Here is a 24,852-nt window from a genome sequence, read left to right on the forward strand (position 1 = left end):
TTTTTTTTTTTTTTTGGATGTACCAACTTCCAGTAGATGTAATCTTTCGCAATTACTGATGAAGGATGTCACGATTTGGACGCGTACTTTAATATGAATTCCATATAACTATTGTAGGTTTGAGGAAAAGAACTTTGAAGCATGAAATTATTGGCTGCATGAGTTTAACTGTCCTCTCATGTGTACATGTTCTTTTCCCCTATGCAGTCACACTTCCTATATATCTCGATTTACGTAGAAAGGAATAAATTTTAGACGTAATTACTTGTAACAATTCGTTTCCATAAATACAATAATTTAATAGGGACATAGGGCTCTCGAGGCCAAAACTGCTTTTCTGTGCATTCTATTTGGAAATCATAGATTTTTTTGTAAGTCGATAACTCGACATCATATTATTACTTTCTTAAGAGGAATATGTATTATCTCATTGATTACAGAGCTTAATACAAAAGACTGAGTTTTCTTTTCATTTTGATAACTTCTGATGTATTATACCAGTCTATTATAAAGAAATTCAGGGGATTCGACAATGAGTTTCTTATTAAGCTGGGTGCCCGAAGGAATCTTTCTTTGGGACCGCATGGCGATGCGATCAACTCGGGGGAAATGGAGATAAATTTGATTGTGTAAGCAGTTGAAATCAATTTTCGGACAATTTTTAATAATGGGGTTAAAGAGTGCGGAGACAGAATTCGAACTCAGGACCTTTGCTCTGATACCAAGTTGTAATCACCATTTATCCTAAAAGCTTAGGCTGATAGTATGAGGTAAATTTATTTATATATTTTATATTTTCTTACATAAGCATCGTAAGCAAGTTTTTGGCACCTTTCAGATTTGTTTCTCTTAGGCATGGTTGCACCATCTATCTTGCATGTTTTGCAGGTTGATCTACTGGAGTCAAGGGAGACTCTTACCATGGTGAAAGGATACTATGGGCCCGTGAGAGGAAAGAATCCAGCTGCCGTTAAATCACTCACTTTTGGCACCAATAGAGCTACATACGGACCGTTTGGCATTGAGGAGGGAACACCCTTTCGTTTCAATATTCCATGCGGTGTTAGTTTTGGGGGGTTCCATGGGCGTTCTGATGATCGTTATCTTCGTGCAATTGGCATATATGTCAAGCCCATTGCTGATTTCCATCTCGACCCAAGACCTTCGGAAGTTGATTTTACATGTATGTCTGGTTCGGCGCGCTAGAAAGCTATAGCTAGGTTTGGTCGATCTTTTTTTCTCATGCATCGCATTCCATTGCCCTTCCTTAATTATGCCAAAGCATTAAGCATTAATCTGCAGATGCGACAATATTCATGTTTGACTACCGCATGTAATTAAGCTTTCTTCCTTTTTCTCATGTATCGCATACCATTGCCTTTCCTTAATTATGCGAAAGCGTTAAGCATTAATCTGCCAATGCGACAATTTCATGTTCGACTACCACATGCAAGCTTACTTCCTGAAGTGAGTTAATTGTATCCCATGATAAAAGTCATGGGCATGAATTTCCTTTTGATGTAATTATTTTGGAAGCATTTTACTACTTGCCAACTATTGGAATATCTTAGGATTCATTTGGTTTGCAGAAAAAGGAGAAGGAAAAATGTGGTCGGTAGAAATATGGAGAAAAGCCTCATGTTCAATTGGAGTTTTCAAAAAAGAGAGATAAGAAAATAGCATTCAAAGAAGAGAGATACGAAAGTAGCATTTCCATGGAAATAAAATTTTCACATTTCATGAAAAAACAAATATAAGATGTGGAATAGTTTAATTCCCAATGACGGGAAATTAGGATAATTTTTTTTTCAAATAAACTTTTAAGCTTTTAGATAGAATGGGATAAGTTCTTTCTCTTTTTATTAAGAGCATAACAGATATTTTATATAACTTTTCCAAAAAAAGTAGATACTCGATCAAATATAAGCCACTATGATATGTATCATTTTTTAATGCTCAACCAAATATGCAAAAAATATTTTTCCATAAATTATATCTATAGGCTTCTAACTTTACAGAAAAAATATTCTAATTAAAAAAAAAAGTTCTCGTGAACCAAACGAGCCGACATAATTTGTTTTTCTTCTTGTTACAGAAATGGCTATTAGTGGGCATATTTCAAAATCAGCAAGAGATAGTATTTATTAGACATGATGAAGTTGTGCTTCAAATGGGCACATCTCGAATTATTCTTCATGGAAGGCTCATATTAATCTCTGAATGAGAATAAGAATAACTCGCTGAGCATAGAATCTGATACCACCCTTTCCCACTAACTGCAACTTTCTTATCTGGCCAGATCACCTCCACAGTCGCTTGTCTACTCAATTGCATGTTACCAACCAAACTTTATCTCGCTGGGTCAGCATTTCTTTGTCGTGTGAGAGGTCCAAGATACTAAGATGACCTAAAATGATTTGCTAAAAATGTCTGAAATGAAAAGATAGTAACAAGATGCGCTTGCTTGTTGCAAATAGACCTCACCACCCAAAGATGCTTGTTGCAAATAGACCTCACCACCCAAAGATGCTTGTTGCAAATAGACCTCACCACCCAAAGATCATTGAAAACCTCAAAGAAAAGAAAAAAAGGAAACATCTAACTGTTAGATAAAAAAATATGAGGAAGAACACTCAAGAAGAAAGTTTGGAAGAAAAATAATTTTCATTTAACTCACATCCAAACACAATTAGAGTACATGGATATTTATAGGGACTTTAGATGGTCTTTTAACCTCCCTAATTGAATTAGTCATTACACCATTCATAACCCCAAATAAATCTCAAATAACTCTCTCTAAATAAATTTCTTATAACTCCATGTAACTCCCACATGACCAAAAAACCAAAAGACATGTAACTCCTCACCATACTAATATGCAATTATTGAAATAAAACCATAAGTTACTAAATATTAAAAACTAAGTTTAGTAACCAACACCCCCCCTTAAACTTGGTTTTGCAACTCCAAGCAAACTCCTTAACTTGCAAAAAGTTTCACTCTTGAGGGGCTTAGTGAATATATCCGCTACTTGATCTTGAGATTTGACATGTACAAGCTCGATCTCCTTGTCCTTCACGTGCTCTCTTATAAAATGATATCGAGTATCAATGTGCTTGCTTCTTTCATGATAGATGGGATTCTTGGCTAGTGATATGGCAGATTTGTTGTCAATGAACAATCTTGTAGGTTGTTTTTGTGGACATTGTATCTCCTTTAGTAGCTTCCTTAGCCAAATTGCATGACAAACACCGGAGGAGGCAGCTACATATTCGGCTTCACATGTAGAAAGAGTAACAATTGGCTGCTTCTTCGAACACCATGTGAATGCAGTGTCTCCCAAGTAAAATACATAGCCGGAAGTACTTTTTCTATCATCCAAGTCTCCTCCCCAATCGCTATCCGAGTAACCTACAAGACAAAAATCTTTGGAAGAAGAATAAAATAAGCCTTGTCCAATAGTACCTTTGATGTACCGAAGGATTCTTTTAGCGGCCTTCAAGTGATATGATTTTGGCTCCTCCATATAACGACTCACAAGTCCAACTCCATATAATATATCCGGCCTTGTGCATGTCAAGTAACGAAGACTTCCAACAAGGCTCTTGAACATAGTAGGATCAATCTTTTCTGTATCACCATACTTCGTTAATTTTGTGCCACATTCCACCGGAGTGTTTGCTGGATTACAATCTTCCATCTTGAACTTCTTTAATATTGCCTTTGCATATCCTTCTTGTAAAATGAAAATGCCATTTTCAGTTTGCTTCACTTCTATGCCCAAAAAGTAGGACATAAGACCAATGTCTGTCATTTCAAACTCCCGAATCATAGATTTCTTGAATTGCATAAACATGTTTGGATTGTTTCCTGTGAAGATCAAGTCATCAACATACAAGCAAACAAGAAATATATCTCCATTTTCATTCACCTTACTATAGAGTGCATGCTCATAAGGACACTTCATAAAATTATTTTCAAGAAAGTAAGAATCAATTCTTCGGTTCCACGCCCTTGGAGCTTGCTTTAAGCCATATAAAGCCTTATTTAGCTTGAGAACTTTCTCCTCTTCTCCTTTTTTGATATAACCTTGTGGTTGTTCAACATATATTTCTTCATCAAGAAAACCATTCAAAAATGCCGATTTTACATCCATTTGAAATATTTGCCATTTAAATTGAGCCGCCAAAGAAATTATCAATCTAATTGTTTCCATACGAGCAACGGGAGCAAATACCTCTTCATAATCAATACCATACCTTTGACTATATCCTTTGGCCACCAACCTTGCTTTGTACTTTTCTACATCACCTTGTGCATTCTTCTTCATCTTGTATACCCATTTTACTCCAATTGCCTTGTGCCCATCTGGTAAAGTAGCTAACTTCCATGTGTCATTTTTCTCAATAGCCTTGATTTCTTCATCCATAGCCTTCTTCCATTTGTGATCTTTAATGGCTTCTTCAAAATCTATAGGCTCACAATTGGCAAGAAGACAAACAAGAGTTAGATTATTTTCATTCTCTGTTACCTCATATATTTCACTTAGTCTTCTCATTTTGCTTGGCCTTGAACTTGGTTCTGCTGGGAATGAAGATGAAGATGGTGTAGGTGCTTGTAACTCTTCATTTCTTGGATGCTCTTCTTCAATAAATGTGCCGGATTGCCTTTTTTCTTCTTGAGAACTCCAATCCCATATGCCTTCTTCATCAAATTCAACATCTCTACTAACAACAACTTTTTCATTACATGGATTATATAATTTATACCCCTTTGAGCGAGCATCATAACCAATGAAAACATATTTAGTACTTCTATCATCAAGTTTAGTTCTCTTTTCTGCCGGTATATGAGCATAAGCAATACTTCCAAAAACTTTTAAATGAGAAACAATAGGCTTCTTACCGGACCATGCTTCTTGTGGTGTGATATTCCGCAAGCCTTTTGTGGGGCATCTATTCAAGATGTAAACGGCACAATTTGCTGCTTCGGCCCAAAATTGCTTTGGCATACCTTTGCTTTTCAACATGCATCTCACCATATCAAGAATAGTTCTATTTTTTCTTTCTGCAACTCCATTTTGTTGTGGAGAGTATGGAACCGTCAAAGGTCTACGAATTCCATTCTCTTCACAATAAGCTTCAAATTCTTTAGAAGTAAATTCTCCACCTCTATCGGATCTCAAGGATTTAATAGTATAACCACTTTCTTTCTCAACATATATCTTGAATCTTTTGAAAGTACTAAAAGCTTCAGATTTGTTTTTCAAGAAATAAATCCATATTTTTCTACTGAAATCATCAGTAAAAGTGAGAAAATATTTGTGCTCACCAAAAGAGGTAGGAACAATTGGCCCACAAACATCTGTGTGCACAAGTTCTAGTGGCTCCCGTGCTCGATATATTGCTTCATTTGGAAAGCTCCTTCTATGATGCTTGCCGAGAAGACAACCTTCACAAAGCTGTTTTGGATCTTCTATGAATGGCAATCCCTTCACCAAATCATGCTTAGATAAAAGCTTTAAAGCACCAAAGTTAAGATGACCATATCTCAAATGCCAAAGCCATGATGAATCTTTAAAACATGCCTTCAAAGACATAGCAACTTCACTTTGAATGTTTAGAAGAAACATTCTATTCTTTGTCATTTCAATATTTGCAATCAATCTATTTCTTGAATCTCTTATAGAAAGAGTACGATTTTGCATTTGAATATTGTAACCTTTTTCCAAAAGTTGCCCCAGACTCAAAATATTATTCTTCATATTTGGCACATAGAAAACATTAGAAATAAATGTATGAGTGCCATTCTTCAAACGAATCAAAATAGTGCCTTTGCCCCTTACCGGAATTTTAGAAGAATCTCCAAAAGTAACTTGACCACCGACTGATTCATCAAGCTCCGCAAATAAGCTTCTTTTGCCACACATGTGATTGCTCGCTCCAGTATCAAGATACCATGCTTCCTCTTTGTTGCTTTCTTCTCCTTTATATGCTAATAATAGAAATGGCTCTTCTTCTTCATTTCTCTTTTCACCATAATTAACATTCTCATCAACTTGATTAGTAGCACTCCAACAATTTGAAGAGTAGTGCCCAAACTTCTTGCAATTATAACATTGAATATTAGATTTATCATACCACCTTCTTTCATATGGCCTTCCTCTACCACGTCCTCTTCCTCTTATAGGATTTGAACCTTGCTCCTTCTCTTCATTGCTTGATGAGCCACGATTGATTCTTCCTCTTCCTCGTCCTCGGCCACGGCCACGACCTCGTCCTCGGGCTCTTTCTTGAGTTCTCCCATAATCTTCTTTTGTAGTAAGCTTCGTTTGTAGAACTTGCTCCAATGGCTTTTCTTCCTTTCTTTTGTTAAGCTTTTTCTCATGAACTTGCAAAGAGCCCATAATTTCTTCAATTGTCACTTCCTCCAAATCTTTGGATTCTTCTATGGCTGCAACAACAAAATCAAATTTCGGGTCCAAAGACCGCAACACCTTTTCCACCACTCGAACATTGGTTAGAGTTTCACCATTCCTCCTTAATTGATTAACAATCACCATAACTCTTGTAAAATAATCAGCAATAGATTCTGAATCTTTCATTTGTAAAGACTCAAAATCACTTCTAAGGCTTTGAAGACGAATCTTCTTTACCTTATCAATACCCTTGTATGCTTTTTGAAGAAATTCCCAAGCTTGTCTTGATGTTGTAGCAGCTCCAACAATCTCAAAGGTGGCTTCATCTAATCCTTGATAAATCAAGAAAAGAGCTTTCTTGTCCTTCTTCCTTGACTCCCTTAGCGATTGCCTTTGATTCTCCGTCAAAGTCGCCTCATCTTCAGGCTCCACATAGCCTTTTTCAACCATCTCCCATGCATCTTGCGAGCCAAGAAGTGCCTTCATTTTGATGCACCAATTTTCGTAGTTGTCTTTGGTGAGTTGAGGAACCGAAAATGCCATCGTATTGTTGGCCATTGGATCAATCTAGCTCTGATACCACTTTGTTAGATAAAAAAATATGAGGAAGAACACTCAAGAAGAAAGTTTGGAAGAAAAATAATTTTCATTTAACTCACATCCAAACACAATTAGAGTACATGGATATTTATAGGGACTTTAGATGGTCTTTTAACCTCCCTAATTGAATTAGTCATTACACCATTCATAACCCCAAATAAATCTCAAATAACTCTCTCTAAATAAATTTCTTATAACTCCATGTAACTCCCACATGACCAAAAAACCAAAAGACATGTAACTCCTCACCATACTAATATGGAATTATTGAAATAAAACCATAAGTTACTAAATATTAAAAACTAAGTTTAGTAACCAACACTAACGACGACAGCAGGTGCTCCAGTTGAGCTGATCAGCAAAGAGGCCAGAAGAAGATATAAAAGAAGAAAAAAATCCTCACACATGTTAGGCTCAAGAACTATTTATTTACTTATACTTATTTATTTATTTCTTTCTTTTTGTTTTGGTTTTTTTTTTTTTTTTTTTTTGGTGGGGGGGGGGGGGGGGGTGTTGGAGAATAAACTCGAGCACTAAGGTACCATTATGTAAAGAAATGATGCCGTGACCCCATAAAAAATCCAACTCCAATGCTGCTCTCTCTATATAAGCTCAAGTTTCTTTCCATTTTCCAAACTGACATGGTTTGCTTGGACATCCACACAGAAAGGTAAATCTCTCCTTGGAAGCTTTAAATAGTCTTTGGTCTGGCTTTACCAGTTTTTTCTGATTCTTGGCCTAATATTTGCAGCCAGTATAGCTTCTAGTTCCTGGGGAGCAAATCTTCGGAATATGGTAAGCTTTAAAGCGAACCTAGAGTAGGAGTGCAAATTGGAGCCATTTTATAAAGATCTACTTCTTGAGAGAGTTAGTTTCGAGGGGGAAAAAAATCTTTAAAAATGTTCTATATTAATGATTTAATGATTTCACTCATGATGAAAAAGAACCACATCGACTATATAGGAGGTTATCAAGTTTCTAATTAGTATGTGTTTGGATGCACAAAACAGTTTCCAATAGTTGGTGTCCCTTATAGCAGCTAACGAAGGATGTCATGTTTATCCATGTACACTAAAATAAATTATATATAACCATTATAGGTTCGACAGAATAACCAAAAACCTTAGAAGCATGAAATTTTTGGCTACATGAGTATGTCCATCCTTTCATGTTCCCATGCTCTTTTCTTTCATCTGCGTCATACTTCCTAATTAAATATCTTGATTTCAAACTCCACAATTTCAAATTAAAGAGTATTGGAGAAAGCAACATAATTACTTGCAACAATTTGTTTTTTTTCTTTTATATAATAAATTACTAGGGCTCATAAAATAAATTAATAGGGGGAGTTCCCCTCCCTTTTACTCAAAAAAAAGGAGACTCCAAGCCAAATCCAATCTTTTTCCATTCTAATGTTTAGATCCTAGATTTTTGTTGTGCTTAAATCTCATATTATTTGATGGATTAAAAAGCTTCATACAAAACAATGTGATTGTACTGTCTATCCCTTTCCCAAGCTTATATGGCTTCACAGAGAGGTACGTACGTGCACATGTTCTTTTCTGCTATGCAGTCACACTTCCTGCATAGAAAGAAAGGAACGAAACAAAATCAATAAATTTTATACGTACGTAATAACTTGTAACAATTTGTTTCCACAAACATAATAACTTGACAGTCCTCCAGGCCAAACCTGTAGTTTTTCTTTGCATTCTATTCTGAAATCCTAGATTTGCTTGCAAGTCGATATGATATTATTGTTTTCCATAAACAATTAGATTCTTTTTTCTTTTTTTTTATGATCATTTTGGATTTATTATCCCAGTCTATTATAAATACATCCGCTCCCAGCAATGAGATTCTTATCAAGCTCGGTGCCCGAGGGAATCTTTCGCCTGGAGTTGACAAGTGGGATGAGGTGTACAATGGTAGGCTCAGGCAGATTCTAATTTCGCATGGAGTTGCCATCAACTCCATCCAAGTGTCATATACTGCCCCTTCAGGAGCATTAGTTCTTGCTCCCAGGCATGGAGGAGACGGAGATAAATTCGATTGTGTAAGCAACCGAAGCAAGTTTTTGGCACCCTTCACATCTGTTTAAACAGACATGATTGCAGCATCTTACATTGCTCTGCAGGTTGATCTAGAGTCCTGGGAGGCTCTGACCATGGTGCAGGGATACTACGGGCCCCTGAGAGGAAACAATGCAGGTGTTGTAAGATCCCTCACTTTCGGCACCAATGGAGCCACGTATGGACCGTTCGGCATCGAGGAGGGGATACCCTTTCGTTTCAATATTCCTCCTGGTGTTGGCTTCGGGGGTTTCCATGGGTGCTCCGATAGCCGCTATCTGCATGCGATTGGCATATATATCAAATCCATGGCTAGATATCATCTCGCGCCAAAACCTGAACGAGTTTCCTTCTCACGCTCCACTTATTCGGTGGAGTATTAGAAAGCACCATAAAATGTTATCAGACTTCATAGCCAGAAAGAGGAGATTATTCATCTGCTTGAAGATAATACCTGAGCCATCATGGCACTGACTTAGGTGTCAGTTTAAGTGAGGAAAAAAAACAGAGTTTGGCATCACCAACCACACCGTAGCAAGAGGAGCGAAGAAGTCTCTACGTGGAAGTAAATTAAATAATAATAACAAGATACGTGCAATCATCTGCATATGGACTCCAGTATGAATATTGTTATGTACTGAAATGATATGCAATTATCCGAAGGATTATAGTAACATGAAAGCAAGGAGGTTTGAGAACCAAGTGGCTTCATTACTTCTTGTTTTCATTTGACTGGCATTTAACCTATTTCACAAGAAAAAGGTTATAAAGAAAACAACTTCCACCCAATTAACCTAAGAGTTGCAACAGAATAACAAACAAAATAATACATTTACTTGATGCAAAACATGGTAGTTCAACTTTATACGATTCGGAAGGTACAGATCCAATGTTCTCCATGCTTCTTTGTATCCATGATCAGCTTCTCCTTCTTGCTATCCTAGATTTCTTTTCATGAGTAGCATAAATTGAACGCCTCTTCCCAATTATATTTCGGAAAGGTATAATTTTGGACATCAAAAGAAAACAAGATTAATCCTTCAAACCTTCAAGAACGTCTTCAGAATCCTTCTGCAATTCCACGAGTTCCCTCTTCGACCCATGAGCGGGCGACCGATGATGGGTGGCCAGTTCCCTCGGATTCTTGACACTCATGTCCCGAATCCTTTGAATGCCGCCATTACCACCTCATGCTTGTCCCTTCGCCTCTTCTTAACATGCTTTTGTTTGCAGAGGGTGGGAGGGGAAATTTTTGGTCTAGTCCTCGTCGAAGGTTGTCATTTGTCGGTGGGCCTTGTCAAAAAGATGAAACATTTAAGAGGCTTTCTATGATCGCATATTTTTATTATGAATTCGATAAAATACACTCACTTTGGATGTAGCTAAAATACACTTCATGTTCTTTTGCATCATGAACATTCTGGAGGGAGGAAAAACTTGATTAGAAGACCTCAAGAACAAAACTCAGTAATGTTCATCCGCAAAACTAACAAAGCAGTATTAATTTCAGCTAAGAAGTAATCAGACAGGGATCACTCTCCATAACTATCCCCTAAAAATTTTAAGCAATTTCAGCAGGAGCAGCAGAATTCTGTAGAATTAGGCAGTCAGAAATCTGTGAAGCTGAGAGCAGCAAGATGCAATAAACTATACAGCATAACATGTATCACTAAAATCTAGGTAGAATCTTTTCTCGTAATCATTGAACAAATAGGGTACGAGATATGGCAACACAAAGTAGCATTTCCATGGAAATAAAATTTTTACATTTTATGGAACAAAAAATCCATGTAAGATGTGAAAAAGTTCAATTCCCAACAACTGAAAATTAGAATAATTTTTTTTTAAAATGTACTCTTAAGCTTTTAAATAGAATGGGATACGTTAACTTTTTTAAAAAAGTAGATGCAGTACTAAATATAAGCAACTTTGGAATGTGCTGCTTTTTCATCGTCAACTAAATATACAAAAGTGCTATTAGTGGGCATATTTCGAAATCAGCAACTGATAGCATTTATCAGCCATTATGAAGTTCTGCTTTTAATGGGCACATTTCGAATTATTCTTCATGGAAGGCTCATATTAATTTCTGAATGAGAATAAGAATAATTCACGGAGCATAGAATGTGATACCACCCTTTCTCACTAACACTAACTTTCTTATGTGGTCAGATCACCTCCACAGTCACTTGCTACTCAATTGCATGTTACCGGCCAAACTTTATCTCACTGGGTCAGCATTTTTTTGTTGTGTGAGAGATCCAAGACACCAAGATGACCGGAAATGAATTGCTAAAAATATCTAAAATGAAAAGATAGTAACATGATGCGCTTGCTTGTTGCAAATAAACCTCACCCACCCAAAGATCATTGAAAACCTCAAAGAAAAGAAGAGGAGGAAACATCTAATGACGACAGCAAGTACTACAGTTGAGCTCAGCAAAGAGGCCAGCCAGAAGAAGATATAAAGGAAGAAAAAAGATCTGATGAGAGTTGGCTTATTTTCACTTCAGTGAGCAGATCGTCACACATGTTAAGCTCAAGAACTATTTATCTTTTTTATTTTGGAAGAAGAAGAACCATTTACTACTGTTGGAGAATAAACTCGAGCACTAAGGTACCATTATGTACAGAAATGATGCTGCGACCCATAAAAAATCCAGCTCCAATATGCTGCTCTCTCTTTATAAGCTCAAGTTTCTTTCCATTTTCCAAACTAACATGGTTTGCTTGGACATCAACACAAAAAGGTAAGTCTCTCCTTGGAAGCTTTAAATAGTCTTTAGTCTGGCTTTACCAGTTTTTTCTGATTCTTGGCCTAATATTTGCAGCCAGTATAGCTTCTAGTTCCTGGCTGAAAAGGAGCACACCTTCGGATGGTAAGCTTTAAAGTGAACCTAGAGTAGGAGTGCAAATTGAAGCCATTTTATAAAGATCTACTTCTTGAGAGAGTTAGTTTTGAGGGGGGCGAAATCTGTAAAAATGTTCTATATTAATGATTTCATTCATGAGAAAGAACCACATCTAGGAGGTTATCAAGTTTCTAATTAGTATGTGTAACTAGGCTATTGTAGCTAGGCTCGAGGGAATAATGGTTTCCTCTTAACAGTCCTCCAGGCCTAACCTGTTTTTCTATTCTGAAATCCTAGATTTTCTTGCAAGTCATTATGATATTATTGCTTTCCATAAACAATGAAATTCTTTTCTTTTTTGGTAATTTGGGATTTATTATCCCAGTCTATTATAAATACATCCGTTCCCAACAATGAGATTCTTATCAAGCTCGGTGCCCGAGGGAATCTTTCGCTTGGAGTTGAGAAGTGGGATGAGGTGTACCATGGTAGGCTCAGGCAGATTCTAATTTCGCATGGAGATGCCATCAACTCCATCCAAGTGTCTTATACTGACGGATCAGGCAGATTAGTTCTTGCACCCAGGCATGGAGGATATGGAGAAAAATTCGATTGTGTAAGCACCCGAAGCAAGTTTTTGGCACCTTTCACATTTGTTTAAACGGACATGCTTGCACCATCTTAATTACATTGCTCTGCAGGTTGATCTAGAGTCCTGGGAGACTCTGACCATGGTGGGGGGATACTACGGGCCCCTGAGAGGAAACAATGCAGGCATTGTAAGATCCCTCGCTTTTGGCACCAATGGAGCCACGTATGGACCGTTCGGCATCGAGGAGGGGACACCATTTCGTTTCAATATTCCTTCTGGTGTTAGGTTCTGGGGTTTCCATGGGGGTTCCGATAGCCGCTATCTTCATGCGATTGGCATATATATCAAATCCATGGCAAGATACTATCTCGCGCCAAAGCCCGAACGAGTTTCTTTCTCACGCTCCACTCGTTCGGTGCCGTGGATGTAGAGGAAGAGGAGAGAGACGTAGAGGGAGAGGAGCAGCAGACGTGAGGAGAGAAGACTATGTTCTTTATTTCATACTTCAAACAGTGCTATAGCCTATAGCCCATCTTTTATAGTTGAAGGTGGCTATGTACAGCTCATATATAGCTCATATATACAACTCATATACAGCAATCAATACAGCTCTTATACAACTTATATACAGCTAACATCCTCCCTCAAACTTAAGATGCTATCGAAGATTCCACCTTAAGTTTGCTAACCAAATCACGATGACACCTCGGTAGATGGGCTTTCGAAAAAATATCAGCAAGCTGATCCGCAGAAGCAACATGTATCAACTAAAGAGTGCTTGATATGATGTCGAATGAAATGACAATCTATCTCAATATACTTTGTTTGCTCATGAAACAAGTCATTATGAGTAATCTGTATGGCACTAATGTTATCACAATGAAGAGAGGAGCGGCTAGTCAAAAGGAACACCCATGTCATGCAGTAGCCATCGAAGCCATGAAAACTTAGATGTAGTATCTGCCAGTGCACGATACTCGGCCTCTGTACTGGAGCAAGAGACAACAGTCCGCTTCTTGTTTTTCCAAGAGATGAGAAAATGATCAAGCGAGAAACAATAGCCAGTGGTAGAGAGACGATCTGTAAGGTCTCCAACACAATCAGCATTAGAATAGGCCTGAATATCCAAAGTAGAGTGGGCTGAAAATAAAGGCCGTGGAATAAGATACCCTTAACGTACTGGAGGATACGTAGAACTGCTATATAGTGTGTAGAGCGTGGTGCATGCATAAACTGACTAACTAGGATGACTGCATAAGAAATATCAGGGCGTGTAATGGTCAGACAGATGAGACTACGAACCAACTGTCGATACAAAGTCGCATTAGTTAATGGTTCACCATCAGTAGGAAGAAACTTAACATTCATTTCTAAAAGACTATCCACAATCTTGCTATTTGTCAACCCAGCACGAGACATCAACTCAGAAGCATACTTAGCTTGGGAAAGATATTAGCCATCTGAGCTGGATGTCACCTCAAGATCAAGAAAGTAGCTGAGGGATCCTAAATTTTTCATCTCAAACTATCGTCTAAGAAACTGCTGAAGTGCATGAATCCCTAAGACGTCATCTTTAGTAATAATCATATCATCCATATATAGCAAAAAAAGAACAACACCAGCCTCAGATCGGCGAAGAAACAATGCATAATCATATGCATTAGGAGTAAAACCCTGCTGAGTGAGGACTGAACTGAACTTGGAAAACCAAGCTCGAGGAGTTTGCTTAAGGCCATAAAGCGCCATTTAAAGACGACAAATCTTTTCAAACGGATGAAAAAAATCTGGAAAAGGCTATAGATACACTTCCTCAACTAAATTGCCATTGAGAAAAGCATTCTTAACATCCATCTGATGCATCTTACATCGCTTGACAGTTGCAACTACAAGTAAGAAACGAAAAGTGGTAAGACGTGCTATTAGAGCAAAAGTCTCATTATAGTCAATACCATACTCCTGTGTGAATCTTCGAGCCACAAGACGAGCTTTGTAGCATTCTACTGAACCATTAGCACGAGTCTTGATCTTATACACTCACTTGAATCCTACTACAGTCTTTTCAAAGGGCAAATCAGTCAGATCCCATGTATGAATATCGTGAAGTGCTTGGAGTTCATCAGACATAGTCTTTTGCCAAAGAGGATTAGAATTGGCCTCGCAATAATTGCGAGCCTCATAGAGAGTAGCAAGAGAATAAAAACAATGGTAATCACTAAGATGAGATAGCTAGGGTGGATCTTACCCTAGTAGAGTGGCGGAGGTCAGTATTAAGAAGAAGCTCGGATAATCTAGTTGTGATGATTGGATTAGTGGATGATCCAGACCCAGTGGAGTCGGACATTGAAAAGTTACTTGATGAGCTCCCATCTCCTGCAATAGAAGAAGAATCTGGAAAGAGATCAACAATGGGGTTATTAAAGATGGGGGAATATTGAGGAGGACCTGTGAAGAGCGGAGATATGCTCGTAAACATTTTGTGTTTCCAAAATTAGATATATCGGAATATACAAAGCCGTTTGGCTATAGGATGATAATAACAATAACCTTTATGTTCGATACCATAACCAAGGAAATAGCAAAGACATGAGCATGGTCCAAGTTTAGTATGTTCATGTGAAGGAAGCAGGGCAAAACTAGCAGAACCAAAACTTTTTAAAAAGAGTAATCATGAACTTTCTCATAAAGAACTTCATATGGTGACTTATTTCAGATTGTGAGAGAAGTTACCCAATTGATGGTATAGACTGTTATAAGAGCAGTCTCTCCCCAAAAAAACTCAGACAATGCAGCAGAAAGAAGGAGGGACCTGATAGTGTCCAAGATGTGTTAATGCTTTCGTTTGGCACGACCATTTTGCTGAGAGGTGTTAGGGCAAGAACGATGAGATACTATTCTATCTTGTTTAAGCACTTCCATGAATGAGGTAGAGGTATATTCCATTATGTTGTTACTACGGAAAATTTTTCTAAGCCGGCCAAATTGGGTTTTGATCATCTATTGAAAATCACAAAATACGTCAAACAACTCACAACGATCACATAAAAGATAGAACTATCTATACTGTGAGTAGTCATCAAAAAATATCACAAAATATCATGATCCTCCCTTATTTGTAATAAGAGCAGGTCTCCAAATATCAGAGTGTATCAAATCAAAAGATACAGTGGAGAAAGAAACACTTTTATTAAAGGATAAAGTATTTTGTTTTCCTAATTGACAAGAGACACGATCAAAAGGTTGAAAGTTAATTTTTTCTAAATGATCACCCGAAGCCAAAAACTGAACGTAAGACAGAGAAGCATGACCCAAACAAGAATGCCATAGACTTGAGGATACAACAACGATTAATGGAGTAGGACTAGAGCTAGGTATATGTAATGATGTGAGCTCAAAAAGATGTATCTGACATGTTTGTCTGATATGGAATTTAAAGCAAAAGGAGCTAAGTAATCTAATGCTTCAAAGTATATTTTTCAAATTATTTGGTAAAGTAATTATTAGTGGATTAAATTCTGATAGATGTTTTGTACTTAGTTAAACAAGTCAGGTATGTTAATAATCATTTTAAAATTATATTATATGTTATGAAATCTGAAAAATGTGACTGGGCAAATTATGAAAAATCTATTTTGGCCCTGTCAATTTGTAATATATAAGAAATTAGTTTCGATACGGCACCACCAGTGATTAGAATAGTGGTATTTAGATATTGTTGCCACCGATGGTTAATAGCAGTAGATTTGGTATTTTGTGTAACCCATGCTGCTGGATTACGTGGCTATAGCCTATTGATGTTGGGACCCTATTTCAGTTTTTACGAAAATATTTAATAATTTTTTAAAAAATATGTTTATTTGTGATTTATTTTTCAGCTATTATTTTGTGTTTTAATTAAATATCTAGCATGCTTTAACTCCACTCTGAAGTATTATGTTGCTTATTGGGCTAGTATAGCTCATTATCATATTTTCTATGTTTTCAGATCCAAAAGAATGATAGCACGGGACTGGAGAGTGCACTAGATTCCAAAGATTTTTTTCCAATTATTGACATTTTAATTAGATTTGTTAGATTATTTGATTTATGTTAGCATATGTTACTTTGAAACTTTTGTAAGAGCCATTTCAACAAATTAATGATTAAATAAATTTTAAGAATTTGTTATCGCTTTGATATTATCCATTATCTTACATGCATGTGCGGTCCGCCATACAGGCATTCGACGTTTGTCACCCTCCAGGATCTGCTGATGCGACAATATTCATGTTCGATTGCTGCATGTACGGTTCCTTCCTGAAGTGAGTTAATTGTATCCCATGATAAAGTCATGGACATAAATTTCTTTTTGATGTAATTATTTTGGAAATTTCACCCAGAAAAGGCACTCTCCTTTTGCCACTTCTATATCTGGCCTCGAACAACAATGAAAGCATGCATTGACTTCACCCGAATTCACCAACTATTGGAATATCTTAGGACTTGTTTGGTTCGCAGAAAGAGGAGAAGAAAAACTGCAATCAACAAAAAAAAATAGAGAAAGGCCTCATGGTTAGTTGGAGTTTTCAAAGGAGAGAGACGAGAAAGTAGCATTCAAAGGAGAGAGATAGAAAAGTAGCATTTCTATGAAAATAAGATTCCCACATCTTATGGAATAAAAAATCCATATAAGATGTGAAAAAGTTCAATTCCCAACGACTGAAAATTAGGTAAAATTTTTTTTAAATGTACTCTTAAGCTTTTAAATAGAATGGGTTAAATTCTTTTTCTTTTTACTAAGGACATAATGAATAATTTACGTTACTTTTCCAAAAAAAGTAGATGTTGTACCAAATATAAGCAACTTTAGAATGTGCCGCTTTTCCATCATCAACTAAGTATGCAAAAATTATTTTTTTAGAAATTATATATCCAGGCTTCAACTTTTCTAAAAAAATATTTCAATGAGAAAAAATTCTTCTCATGAACCAATCGAGCAGACATAATTTGCCTTTCTTCTTGTTACAGAAAAGGCTATTAGTGGGCATATTTCGAAATCAGCAAGAGATAGCATATGTCAGCCATTATATGAAGTTCTGCTTTTAATGGGCACATTACGAATTATTCTTCATAGAAGGTTCATATTAATCTCTGAATGAGAATAAGAATAACTCGCTGATGAGCATAGAATGTGATACCACCCTTTCTCACTAGCCTCAACTTTCGTATCTGGTCAGATCACCTCCACCGTCACTTGCTACTCAATTGCATGTTACCAGCCAAACTCACTGGGTCAGCATTTCTTGGTTGTGTGAGAGGTCCAAGATACTAAGATGACCTAAAATGAATTGCTAAAAATATCTAAAATGAAAAAGATGGTAACATGATGCGCTTGCTTGTTGTTGTTATGGTTAATGTGTTGTCTAATTAAATGCTATTTAATGTTTACCATAGTTACTTTTGCTAACTAGAGTCAAAGTATGAATAGATGAGTGGAGAAGAAGTTGAAGAGACATGATATGCTGTAAAAAAAAGGTAGAAATGGCTGAACAGTGGGTTGCCTCTCTTCCACTGTTTTCCCCTGTTTTGCTGAACATAATCCAGATTTACAGCAACTTATTTTGTGAGTTTAATTCTGCCTTTGTTATTTTATAATTGCTGGTGTGTCCAACCAACAGATCTGGTATCAGAGCCAAGTTGAAAGAGGTGTTGAAGGCAGAAATTTGAAGAAGAAAAAGAAGATTTTGGAGGAGAAAAATGGCCAGCACAAGTTGCGTAAATTGGAGCAGTGTACAGGTTCCTATTTTCTCAGGTGAGAATTATGATTTCTGGAGTATAAAGATGAGAACCTTATTTGTCTCCATAGATTTGTGGGATATAGTAGAATCTAGTTATGAAATTTTAGAATCCCCTTCAACTCTAACCGAAGCCCAGCAAAAGGAGTTGAAAGAAAATAAGAGCAAAGATGCAGGAGCTCTTGGAATGATACAAAGGGGAGTTTCAGAAGCTATTTTTCCAAGAATCATGGGAGCAAAAACAGCAAAACAAGCATGGGAGACATTGCAAGAAGAGTTCCAAGGAGATAAAAGGGTGAGAGCCATCAAACTCCAATCTCTTAGAAGAGATTTTGAAAATATGAGAATGAAAGAAAATGAAAGTGTGAAAGATTACTCAACCAGATTTTTGGAGTTAGTAAACCAAATGAAAATTTATGGTGAAGAAATGTCTGATCGTAAACTTGTGGAAAAGATACTAATTAGTCTACCAGAAAAATTTGACTCCATGGTTGCTGTTATTGAAGAAACTAAAGACCTCTCTAAATTGAGTGTTCAAGAGCTGTTAGGCTCTTTAAAATCTCATGAGCAAAGGTTGGAACGGCACTCCGAGAAGTCAATAGAGAGTGCTTTCCAATCTAAGCTGAATGTTAGATCAAAATTTTTTGAAAAGAAATCAATGGCTTATGATCAAAATGGGGGAGACTCATTCAGAGGAGGTAGACAAGGAAGAGGAGGCAGAAATTTTAGAGGAAGAGGAAGAGGTAGAAATAATTTTGACAAAAGATTTGGTGGAGAAGGTTCTTCACAAAGATGCAATGTGTGCAACAAATTTGGCCATCTTGAGAAGAATTGCTGGTTTAAAGGGAAGCCTCAATGCTACAATTGCAAGAAGTTTGGTCATTTGCAAAAAGATTGTCGATTCAAGAATGAGCAGCAAGCAAACTTTACAGAAGAAAAGGAAGAAGGAAAGAGTGAAGAGAATTTATTTTATGCTTGCCAACATGTTTCTGAACAAAAGAATGATGTGTGGTTCCTTGACAGTGGGTGCAGCAATCATATGACACCAGAAAAACAAATTTTTCTGGATATGGATGTTTCATTTAATTCTAAGGTGAAGATGGGAAATGGTTCAGTAGTAGAAGTGAAGGGAAAAGGCAGCATTGGTGTCCAAACAAAGAAGGGCAGAAAGATTATTCGTGATGTGTTATTTGTTCCGGAGTTAGACCAAAATCTACTAAGTGTTGGACAGCTTTTGGAGCATGGTTATAGTCTTCATTTTGAAGGCAATGGTTGCAGAGTTTTTGACCAAGGAAGAGAAAAATCAATTGTGGCTGATGTTAAAATGGGCCCTTACCGAAGTTTTCCACTCACTTTCAATTATGCTACAGGTGTTGCTTTGAAAGCTAATGTACTTGATGAATCATGGTTGTGGCATAGAAGATTTGGTCACTTGAATTTTCAAAACCTCAACCTGTTGTACAAGAAAAATATGGTGCAAGGACTGCCTATGATTGAAGAGAAAAGTGAAGTTTGTGAAGGTTGTGCCATGGGGAAGCATCATCGCCAATCTTTTCCAAAAGGAGTGGCATGGAGAGCAAAAGAGGTGCTGGAACTAGTGCATACAGACGTGTGTGGGCCTATGCACACTCCTTCTCACTCTCAAAATAGGTATTTCATACTTTCCATTGATGATTATAGTCGTATGACTTGGGTTTACTTCATGAGAAAAAAATCTGAAGTGTTTGGCATCTTTAAGAAGTTTAAATGTCTTGTTGAGAAGCAAAGTGGCCGTCCTATAAAAATTCTGCGGAGTGACAGAGGAAAGGAGTACACTTCGAATGAATTTCAAAAATTCTGTGAAGATGAAGGGATGAAAAGACAGCTTACAGTTGGCTACACTCCGCAACAAAATGGGGTATCCGAGAGGAAGAACCAAACTGTAACGGAAATGGCCAAGTCTATGATGCATGAAGCTGGTTTACCGAAGCATTTTTGGGCTGAAGCTGTGTATACAGCAGTTTATTTAATAAACAGGTGTCCTACAAAGGCAGTGTGGCATCAAACACCATTTGAAGCTTGGAGTGGTAGAAAACCATCAGTAAAGCACTTTAAAGTATTTGGTTGTTTCTGTTATGCTCAAATTCCAAAAGAGAAAAGATACAAGCTGGATGAAGCTAGTGAGAAATGCATCTTTGTTGGCTACAGCTCAATGTCAAAAGGCTATAGGTTGTATAGTTTGAAGACCAACAATATAATCATTAGTAGGGATGTAATATTTGATGAGAAAGCTAAATGGAATTGGGAGCAAGGCAAAGTTGAAGAGCAATTTGTTCCGGTGACTATTCCACAACAAAGTGTAGTTCAAGAAGATCAAAATAATGATGGAAGCTCTCAACCTTCAAGTTCATCTTCACCACCATCATCTCCAAGCACACAATCAGCCCCAAGCTCAAGTTCATCATCATCAAGCTCAACTCCGGTAAGATTGAGAAATTTGAGTGATGTGTATGCAAGATGCAATTTTTGTGTTGTGGAACCAGAAAATTTTGAAGAGGCAGTCAAAGAAGAAGCTTGGAAGAAAGCTATGGAAGAAGAAATTGAAGTGATTGAGAAAAACAATACATGGAAGCTTGTTGATCGTCCAGAAAACAAAGAAGTTATCGATGTGAAGTGGGTTTACAAGGTGAAATTCAATACAAATGGTTCTGTTCAGAAAAACAAAGCAAGACTGGTTGCAAAGGGCTATTCACAACAGCCCGGTATTGACTTCCAAGAAACATTTGCTCCGGTTGCCCGTCTTGACACCGTGAGAGCACTTATCTCTTTGGCAGCACAAAAGGGTTGGTTGTTGTACCAACTTGATGTGAAATCAACATTTTTAAATGGGGAGTTGAAAGAAGAAATTTATGTTGAGCAACCTCAAGGATTTATCATTGAAGGCCAAGAAGAAAAATTGTACAAGCTGAAGAAAGCACTCTATGGGCTGAAACAGGCACCTAGAGCATGGTACAGTGAAATTGACAGCTACTTCAATGAACAAGGCTTTGAGAAAAGCAAAAGTGAGCCTACTTTGTATGTCAAAAATCAAGGTACAACAGATATTCTTATTGTTGCTCTTTATGTTGATGATTTGGTGCTAACTGGAAGCAATGCAGAAATGATTGAAAAATTTAAGAAAGAAATGATGAGAAAGTACGAAATGAGTGATTTGGGATTGCTACATCATTTTTTGGGTATTGAAGTCTATCAAGATGAAAAAGGGGTATTCATTTCACAAAAAATGTATGCTGAAAAAATTATGAAGAAGTTTAGAATGTTTGGTTGTAAACCAATAGCTACACCCCTTGTTGTCAATGAAAAACTGATGAAAGAAGATGGAAGGAAAAGGGTCGATGCAACTCTGTATAGAAGTCTTGTTGGAAACTTGCTTTATATTACAGCTACAAGGCCTGACATTATGTTTGCAGCAAGTATGCTTTCAAGATTCATGCATTCTCCAAGTGACATCCACTATGCAGCAGCAAAAAGAGTACTTAGATACATTCAAGGCACCATGAGCTATGGAATTCAATATTTCCAAAGTTCTGAAGTGAAGTTGATTGGTTTTTGTGATAGTGATTGGGGAGGTTGTGTAGATGACATGAAGAGCACCTCTGGTTATGCATTTTCACTTGGATCAGGTGTGTTCTCTTGGTCCTCAAAGAAGCAACAATCAGTTGCTCAATCATCAGCAGAAGCTGAATATGTTTCAGCTGCTCTCGCCACATCTCAAGCAATTTGGTTGAGAAGAATTTTAGAAGACATTGGTGAGAAGCAAGAGGAAGCCACTAAAATATTCTGTGACAACAAATCAGCCATAGCAATGGCAAAGAATCATGTCTTTCATAGCAGAACCAGGCATATTGCAATTAAGCATCATTTCATCAGAGATGCCATTGAAGAAGAAGAAGTGAAGCTGGAGTTTTGCAGGACAGAGGATCAAGTAGCAGATATTTTCACCAAAGCATTGCCAAAGGAGAAGTTCCATCAGTTGAGAGAAGCACTAGGAGTTCAAGACCAACACATTAAGGGGGAGAATGTTATGGTTAATGTGTTGTCTAATTAAATGCTATTTAATGTTTACCATAGTTACTTTTGCTAACTAGAGTCAAAGTATGAATAGATGAGTGGAGAAGAAGTTGAAGAGACATGATATGCTGTAAAAAAAAGGTAGAAACGGCTGAACAGTGGGTTGCCTCTCTTCCACTGTTTTCCCCTGTTTTGCTGAACATAATCCAGATTTACAGCAACTTATTTTGTGAGTTTAATTCTGCCTTTGTTATTTTATAATTGCTGGTGTGTCCAACCAACAGTTGTAAATAAATCTCACCCACCCAAAGATCATTGAAAACCTCAAAGAAAATAAAAAAAGGAAACAACTAATGGCGAGAGCAAGTACTACAGTTGGCACAGCAAAGAGGCCAGAAGAAGATATAAAGGAAGAATTTTTTTTTTTTTTTTGGGGGGGGGGGGGGGGGGGGGGTGGGGTAGAAGAACTATTCACTACTGTTGGAGAATAAACTCGAGCACTAAGGTACCATTATGTACAGAAATGATGCTGCGACCCATAAAAATCCAACTCCAATGCTGCTCTCTCTATATAAGCTCAAGTTTCTTTCCATTTTCCAAACTGACATGGTTTGCTTGGACATCCACACAGAAAGGTAAATCTCTCCTTGGAAGCTTTAAATAGTCTTTGGTCTGGCTTTACCAGTTTTTTCTGATTCTTGGCATAATATTTGCAGCCAGTACATAGCTTCTAGTTCCTGGCTGAAGAGGAGCACACCTTCGGATGGTAAGCTTTGAAGTGAACCTAGAGTAGGAGTGCAAATTGAAGCCATTTTATAAAGATCTACTTCTTGAGAGAGTTAGTTTCGAGGGGGGGCGAAATTAATCTTTAAAAATGTTCTGTATTAATGATTTCACTCATGAGAAAGAACCACATCTAGGAGGTTATCAAGTTTTTAATTAGTATGTGTAACTAGGCTATTGTAGCTAGGCTTGAGGGAATAATCAAAAGAACCTCGAAGCATGAAACTGTTGGCTGCATGAGTTTAACATAGAAATGAACGAAACAAAATAAATAAATATTGAAGCTAGGCTTGAGGGAATAATGGCTTCCTCTCATGTGAACATGTTCTTTTCTTCTATATGCAGTCACCCTTCCTGCATATTTTGATTTACATGGAAAGAAAGGAACGAAACAAAATAAATAAATATTACACGTACGTAATAACTTGTAACAATTTGTTTCCACAAACATAATAAATTAACAGTCCTCCAGGCCAAACCTGTTTTTCTTTGCATTCTATTCTGAAATCCTAGATTTTCTTGCAAGTCGATATGATATTATTGTTTTCCATAAACAATGAGATTCTTTTTTTTTTTTGATAATTTTGGATTTATTATCCCAGTCTATTATAAATACATCCGCTCCCAGCAACGAGATTCTTATCAAGCTTGGTGCCCGAGGGAATCTGCCGCTTGGAGTTGAGAAATGGGATGAGGTGTTCAATGGAAAGCTCAGGCAGATTCTAATTTCGCATGGAGATGCCATCAACTCCATCCAAGTGTCATATACTGACGGATCAGGGACATTAATTCTTGCTCCCAGGCATGGAGGAGATGGAGATAAATTCGATTGTGTAAGCAACCGAAGCAAGTTTTTGGCACCTTTCACATTTGTTTAAACGGACATTGTTGCACCATCTTAATTACATTGCTCTGCAGGTTGATCTAGAGTCCTGGGAGACTCTGACCATGGTGCCGGGATACTACGGGCCCGTGAGAGGAAACAATGCAGGTGCTGCTGTAAGATCGCTCACTTTTGGCACCAATGGAGCCACGTATGGACCGTTCGGCATCGAGGAGGGGACACCATTTCGTTTCAATATTCCTTCTGGTGTTTCTTTCGGGGGTTTCCATGGGGGTTCCGATAGCGGCTATCTTCGTGCGATCGGCATATACATCAGATCCATCGCTAGATATCATCTCGAGCCATTACCCGAACGAGTTAGTTTTTCACGCTCCACTTATAATGTATATTATTATTAGAGGAGTTAATATCGTTATTCACGCTCCACTATAATATTATTCGGTGTAAACTTCCTAAAGTGAGTTAACTGCTGCATCCCATGATAAATTCATGGATAAATAAATTTCTGTTCGATGTAATTATTAGAGGTGTTTCACTTTGAAAAAGCACCCATACGAGCTCTTGAAGGTGATAGATTTCTCTATTGGCAGTGACGATAGCCTTCATTCTTCTCCTGGGCAGATCTTCCATCGCAGAACGAATAAACCCAGAGTTTGCATGACGTAAAATTTGTTATTGTTTTGTCCAACATTTAGTCTGATCCATTATAGTACGAAAAATCGAAGTCAGGATCGTAGCAGACAACGTAGCAGACAAGCTAAAATACACTTAATGTTCTTTTGCATCATAAACATTCTGGAGAGAGGAAAAACTTGATTAGAAGACCTCAAGAACTTTGATAGAATACATTTTGGATGTAGTTAAATACAC

General features: G+C 37.3%; 3 protein-coding genes and 1 long non-coding RNA gene across 4 annotated transcripts in view; all 4 read left to right on the top strand.

Moving 5' to 3' along the window:
* Positions 1–1,647, top strand: part of LOC120112326 — a 2,561-nt gene extending 914 nt beyond the window's left edge. The window contains exon 3 of the long non-coding RNA XR_005513838.1: positions 889–1,647. This is a non-coding gene — a long non-coding RNA (uncharacterized LOC120112326). The remainder of the gene's footprint in view (positions 1–888) is intronic.
* A 5,941-nt stretch (positions 1,648–7,588) lies between these two features.
* On the top strand, positions 7,589–9,792 carry LOC103705177 (inactive protein RESTRICTED TEV MOVEMENT 1-like). The gene is made up of 4 exons (XM_039131315.1): positions 7,589–7,688; positions 7,770–7,813; positions 8,844–9,074; positions 9,156–9,792. Exons 2-4 carry the CDS (start codon positions 7,811–7,813, stop codon positions 9,471–9,473), a joined length of 552 nt encoding a protein of 183 aa, XP_038987243.1. The 5' UTR covers positions 7,589–7,688; positions 7,770–7,810; the 3' UTR covers positions 9,474–9,792.
* A 2,056-nt stretch (positions 9,793–11,848) lies between these two features.
* Positions 11,849–13,135, top strand: LOC113462173 (jacalin-related lectin 3-like). Its single transcript, XM_039131314.1, has 3 exons — positions 11,849–11,969; positions 12,328–12,558; positions 12,644–13,135. The coding sequence occupies exons 1-3, from the start codon at positions 11,967–11,969 to the stop codon at positions 12,962–12,964; spliced, it is 555 nt and encodes a 184-aa protein (XP_038987242.1). The 5' UTR covers positions 11,849–11,966; the 3' UTR covers positions 12,965–13,135.
* Positions 13,136–22,875: 9,740 nt separating this feature from the next.
* Positions 22,876–24,500, top strand: LOC103705176 (agglutinin-like). Its single transcript, XM_008788800.4, has 4 exons — positions 22,876–22,990; positions 23,072–23,121; positions 23,741–23,971; positions 24,057–24,500. The coding sequence occupies exons 2-4, from the start codon at positions 23,119–23,121 to the stop codon at positions 24,378–24,380; spliced, it is 558 nt and encodes a 185-aa protein (XP_008787022.1). The 5' UTR covers positions 22,876–22,990; positions 23,072–23,118; the 3' UTR covers positions 24,381–24,500.
* Positions 24,501–24,852: the final 352 nt, after the last annotated feature.

This window comes from Phoenix dactylifera, chromosome 11 (assembly GCF_009389715.1).
Source record: "Phoenix dactylifera cultivar Barhee BC4 chromosome 11, palm_55x_up_171113_PBpolish2nd_filt_p, whole genome shotgun sequence".
In the NCBI taxonomy this organism is placed as follows: Eukaryota; Viridiplantae; Streptophyta; class Magnoliopsida; order Arecales; family Arecaceae; genus Phoenix; species Phoenix dactylifera.